This window comes from Trachymyrmex cornetzi, unplaced genomic scaffold (assembly GCF_001594075.2).
Source record: "Trachymyrmex cornetzi isolate Tcor2-1 unplaced genomic scaffold, Tcor1.1 scaffold891, whole genome shotgun sequence".
Classification (NCBI taxonomy): domain Eukaryota; kingdom Metazoa; phylum Arthropoda; class Insecta; order Hymenoptera; family Formicidae; genus Trachymyrmex; species Trachymyrmex cornetzi.
Window position 1 is genome coordinate 72,668 of NW_017300235.1, and position 6,584 is coordinate 79,251.

The 6,584-nt window shown below is 32.8% G+C and overlaps 1 protein-coding gene across 1 annotated transcript; it reads left to right on the forward strand.

The window, feature by feature from the left end:
• Positions 1-4,238: 4,238 nt before the first annotated feature.
• LOC108769332 (uncharacterized) lies at positions 4,239-6,371 on the forward strand. The gene is made up of 7 exons (XM_018520243.1): positions 4,239-4,334; positions 4,967-5,063; positions 5,120-5,429; positions 5,520-5,619; positions 5,840-5,941; positions 6,046-6,204; positions 6,312-6,371. Exons 1-7 carry the CDS (start codon positions 4,239-4,241, stop codon positions 6,369-6,371), a joined length of 924 nt encoding a protein of 307 aa, XP_018375745.1.
• The last annotated feature ends 213 nt before the right edge of the window (positions 6,372-6,584 follow it).

The window sequence follows — 6,584 nt, forward strand, 5'->3', positions numbered from 1 at the left end:
ATTATTAAAATCGGAACATTTTGTGAAACCACTCTTAGGCTTATTCGACGCGTTTTTGCATGAAACGAAAGAACCTGGCAAAAAAAACGTCGTTCTGCCTTGTGATCTGAGATATTAAGCGTTAAAGTTGATGACTATTGAGGTTAGGAAATCTGTCACAGAGGCAAAATTAAGTCTATAATTGTACTGTTCCACATGGGTTTCGACTTTTCACGTGATGCAAAGGGGCGCACGACTTTTATAATAGTACTGTTGCAAAATCGAAACCCTTGTGCATTTTTTCAGATAGAATAAGCTAAAATGAGCCAGAAATTAGATTCGACGCATAGTGGTTCTATCATGTTTCGGCGTAACAACAAAATAGCGTAAAAAGCATAAAGTGACTAGACAGAAACTGATGTTCAAGTGAAATTATATGATTGGTCGGCGCAAGTTACGCTTACGCAAGTTACGCCGCATGTGACGGCACCCTTACGTGCTGCGTTTGGGGTTTACCATAAGATTCAGTAGTTTTTGGTTAGATCCAGACAGTATATGGTCCTTTGTTATACTCTTGAAAGTATTTGATAGTAAGTTTCGTGGTTTTGGATCAATAAATTTAGGACATTTGTTTCAAAAGTCTTCATGTCGGAAGTGTTTGAGACAGGAAGATCACTCGATGGCGGCTTCTTACAGGATGTCTCTTCGTTAGTAGTGCTTTTTCTCTTATTATTTACGACCGTAGACCAATCCATGAAGTTTTCTTTATCCATATGTGCATGAGAGTCCATGGCTGATAGACACTCGTACCCTCCCCCGTTATTACAGGGGAGGTCAGAGTTCTTAACCTGGTTGCTGGTCACTTTGAGGTTAGGCTATCTAAATTGACTCTCCACCGCTCGGTATACCAGACGGATGATATAATAAGCAGACAAAACTTGCGAAGCAAGGTAAGAAGGTAAATAGGAACTCAATAAAGATGAGCGATATAACTTCTATCAACGAAATACTTCTTTGGATCGCAGATGACTCGTGCCTCAACTTTTACTCGATCTCGGATCAGGCGCACTTTTTTTCAGTGCGATAAATGGCAATTAAGGATCGATGGCGCCATCCATCCATTCCTTCCATGAATCTTTCGTCGTAGATGCCGCGCCGTTTCGCGAACATCCTTATAGCAATTTCGGCGTGTTACCGCGCGATTGGACATCGCGTAAACCGATGTCGCCTGCCGATTCGTCACGCTAATCGCGCTATCTGAAGCTGCCGTTTTCGGGAACGCGACTCTCCCTCAGATACCATTAAGCGCTTGACAAGCCATGTCTAAAATTCGTCACGAAGTTCAGAAAAAAGCTACTGGGCTGCTGCGACCGCGAGTCGCAGAAAAGTCGATAGAAAACCGCGAATACATTGTCAAAGATCAGCTAGGTTTATCAATCTCGAATCATTCGCGAATTCGTCGCCAAGCCCGTCGAACGCAGCAGCGTTCGTGCCACGTGTGCGCTACCGCGACACGCCATTTTGCATCTCTCATGATGGCTGCCGCTGTGCATGATCATTGCCACGTTAGCTACTGCTAATTGTTCAATTCTATCACACACATTGTGCCACGTTACCGCTACGCAATTGAGAGGCGTTCGATAATAAAGTTGTATATATCAAAAATGAATCTGAGTGCGCAGTGTCTTTGTCGTCCACCGATCCATCCTGCTACGTGAGATCTCAATCGAGATCGAAACAGCGATTCTCACACAATATGAAATTTGAATAATAAATATGAAATGATAAATTACAAATTAATATAAAAACTAATAAGTTTTTACAAATTCCTTTAATATTAAAATAATTAATAAAACCATAAAATATGTATTACAGGCAATAGGAGTCGACGCTGGTTATCAGTTAGAGCAATTTTTCTTAATACTAAATATATAAACTTTAACTTTGAACGTTTCCACTCATGGTTTGAGTAATCATCAGCAATCTTTCACCCTAGCGTAACGATTGGAGTATTGCATGACAAAATGATATCTTCAACGTTTTTCCTCTCAAATATTGAACCGTTTACTGTTGTGAGGTAAATCACATATTCACAAAGTTAGAAAGCTGAGTGGCAATGAGAACTCAAGCTAAAATTATATGAAAGATTAAATTATCGTATGTATAATTTGAAAATTGATATTCACTTCACCTCACACAGTCGACGCTTCTACACTGAACAATGAATCTCTGTTATTTAACATTTTGTAACTCGTTAATATGTTATAAATTATCATCAAATTTAAAAAAATAACTGCGGTAACCTGAAGATATTAATCGGTTTTGATGAAATTTTATCCAGATCATATTGAGGTTTATAGCCAACTTATGGGGGGTATTCCTAATTAATCTAAAAAAAAAATTTTTTTTCGACCCACCCTAATATACATATATACAGGGTGTATATATAGGATGTCCCGAACTTTTTTGCCAATCACTTTTGTGTAGATAGAGCAGACTAAACTGAGTCGAAAAGTCCTGTATCATTTTGCAATTTTCGCAATAGTTAACAAGATACTAATTGGCTAAAAATTGCTGAAAATTGGTCTTCAATAATTTTTTACTCAAATACTATCAACTTTACAGAAAAACAAGAGATGAAAATTATTTGTTTTTTTCTTATAGAATTCTACGAATTTTTTATCAACTTTTTAGTACTGCATTTTCTCATTTTTATCAACATTAGAGAAAATACGATATTAAAAAATTCTGAAAAAATTCTAAAAAAATTATTAGAGCTCTATGAAAAGAAAATAAACATTTTTTGTTTCTTGCAGTTTTTCTGTAAAGTTGATAGTATTTGAGTAAAAAATTATTGAAAACCAATTTTCAGCAATTTTTACCAATTAATATCTTGTTTACTATTATTTACGAAAATTGCAAAATGGTAAAAGACTCTCCGTCTCAATTTACAGTCCGCTCTACATGTCCACGAACTCCGTCGGAACAATTATCGAATAGCCTGTATATAATATTACATATATATATATATATATATATATATATCTGTATCTACTCTATTTCGATCTATTATTTAAAAATTACATGCAGAAGTCGTCCATGAAAGAGAAATTATATCAAATCTTTCTAAATACATATTTTGTACTTTTAGCTGAATCTGCTTTGTTTCATTTATATACACTATCTTTATTACGATACATTGCAGACAATCTCATAAGAGACCATGCAATTCCATTTCACTGCTAATCACACTTCACTGAAATGGATTTAATTATTACTAGACAATTACCATTAGATTGCAACATGTGTAATGTACTGCAAGTGTTTCTAAATACACGGCAGCATTACGTTCGATGCATATGATTAATTAAACAGCCTTTGTCTTGCTATCTAGTGGGAAATGCAAAGACAAGGTACCTATAATTAGATGTTCATAAATGTTGCTTCTCTTTCTAAGTAGTAATTCACAGTAACTGAGAAGCGTCAATATTTCAAAGCTTTTCTTTCGAGATTTTTTAAATAAAATAACTTCAACGTATATAAGTAAAATAACAAAATTTATTCCACAAAGGCTTTATGTTCTATAGACATCTTTAAAGGGGAGGGGGGCAATAAAGCTTCCACGAGTTTCATGGTATGAATCACGTTCAACTTATATGATTTATTTTAAAACATTAAATTACATAAATTATTAAAATTTAAATTTTGATAATTTTTGAAATTGAAGTTTTATTTACAGTATGTATTTTTATAATATAAGGCAACGACATTTAATTGAACATTCAATTTATACTATAATTTATGGAATTGTAATCAATATTAATGTGACGTTAAAATTTTTTCATAATGTATTATACGCATTGAGAATCCTTGAGAAACAATACATCTTGCTTCAAAGACAGGATATAACACTGCTTATATCGTATGTACCGCATATACATCATTTGGTGCCTCATAATAGTGTTATTATACCATCTACTCGCTAGCAAATTATCTTGACAATATTGCAGGGTGATTACAGCTTATACTATGCTAGCTAGAATTTCAGTTATGTCTTAAACATGGAGGGAAAGATAACACTAGATAGAATAATCGCTTTTCTAAAGATATACTTGATATTCGCTTGCTGTTGGCCTCTTCCACCGAACGCGACGAAGTCTCAGAGACTTCTTCGCAGTGCCTTCCAGTGTTTCTGTGTTACGAATTCGATACTAGTTGCCACTGCAGCAGTATGGACACTCTGTAAGCACAGCGACGATATGCTTCTGGTGGTGAAATTAGGATGTCAGTTGAGCGCTATCATACAAGTTCCATTACAGTTGATACTCTTTGCGATCCAAAAGAAACGGTTACAGGTATATAATTTTTATTCACATTAATTTGGTGAAAAGACTGTGTTTTGTAACTTAACAAAATCCGTCGTATATTCTGTTCAGACTTATAGGAACTGTTTATATTTATAAAATAAATCGTGAAATAAAATGTTTTGTCTAATGATTGAATTATTTAATACTTTTGAGACTTTCACGGGTGTTTTCTTCAGAAGTGCCAAAAGGTTTATAGGTTATTGCCGCGTCATGATCTATTGCTAATGTTTCGTAAACTTTGCTCAGTATCAGTTCGCCTTGATTGTAGTGGTAAGGATGCAAGTGTCCTTCCACTATGGCCTTGATGAAGTAAACGGCAAAGTACACGATTGGAAACGTTGGCATTAGCAATCATGACACGGCGATAATTCGTAAACTCTTTAACACCTCTGATTAAATTATATGTTTTATAAAGTAAATATATTCTTTAAACAGAAATATACAAGTACGTATTATATATTTTTAGGCCGTTCTTTAAAATTTTGTCACTTAAATTAATTATTATCACTATATGTATATATGTATAAAGTTGAGGTAATTTATTAATTAAGAATATGTTATTAATATTTTGTATTTATAAAATTATGAAAGAGCTATTAATATAAGTTTTGATAACACAGATTATTATTTTGGAAATGGAGGGTTATTATCAGAGAGCACAAGAATATGAAAAAAAAATTTTCCAACAATATATCGACAAATGCAAACCATTTTATGGTATGTACAGTATTTTAATTATTTAAACAAACTTAATAATAAATTAATTACTGTAGGTAGTATTCTTTGTTGGTTGGCAATGACAGGCGTTAGCGTTATACTCACGCCTTTATTTTCATCACAATCGTTTCCGTGTGAAGCAGAGTACCCATTCGATGTGCAACTTCAACCATTGAAAACTATTATTTATGCTCATCATATATTAATTGCTTATCAAAGTGTAATCCAAGTTAGCACCAATACCTTTCCTGCTCTTCTACTTTGGTTTGTAGCCGCCAGATTTGAAATTCTATCCGTTCAGTTTCGTACAATGACGAGTATGAAAGAGCTAGTAAACTATACGCGCAAACATAGTCTATTACTTAGGTATATAATATAATAGGCATATAATTTGAAAAAAAAGAAAAAAAAAATTAAATGCAGTAAGTTATGTTCTTTAAAATCGAATATTTATAGATATGCAAAAGAAGTATCTTGTGCAATTCGTTACGTAGCATTATTATGCGTGACTTTTAGTACCGGTGCTGTAATATTTGGTTACCTTACTTTTATGAGTGTAAGTAGTGTATCGTGCTTCATGTAAAAGTGTGTTTTTTAAAACAAAATTTTGTTTCATAATAATGTTATATGATTTTCTCATTTATTGCTTATGAAAAGCGAATTGTTTGAATTTATTAAATTATCTGTTTCACACTTAATGTAATACATTACACACAGTATTCGTGCATATTATATATTATGCATATTACGTTTTTTTTTATATTTACGCGTAACAGCGTCAACCATGGACAGTGAAATGGACATTTCTTATGATAGCTTTTTGTGGTTTTGTGGAACTCTATATGTATGCCTGGCCAGCTGACAACGTAATAAGTACGGTTAGTTATTTATAGGAAATAAAATATTAGTAATTACATTATAATAGGAATAATGCAATTTCTGTCCAACTTTTTAAAATTTATTTTTCAAAATTTTTTATTAGAGTAGCGATATAGCGTCTGCAGTTTACGATTCATTATGGTACGATGATAATCTGGCCATGCAGAAAATTTTAATACATATCATACTAAGAAGTCAGCGTCCAGTCACCATTTCAATTCCATGTGCATTACCAAACTTGTCCATGAACTATTATGCATCGGTAAGAACTTGTATCCGTTTTCTCTACTTTTCATTTCTCAGATTTTTGCATTTATGTTTTTTTAGATTTACTTATTATTTTGCATTTAAAAATTTGTTATTTTTCAGTACATCTCGACAGTTTTTTCATATATGGCATTTGTGCGTATTATGATAGGTCAAGAGTAAATAAACAATCCGTTTTTTAAGATAAAAAAATGTTTTTTAAGATAAAAGTCCATACATTACATTTTTTTTTAATGTTTGCTATGTAGAATTGTAACAATAATATATAAAAAAATATATTTGTTAGTAATAATACCCCGCAGATATCTATGTACAAAAATCTTATTATATTATACATACTGTTAAATCATCAATAGATTGTATATGGTATTTATA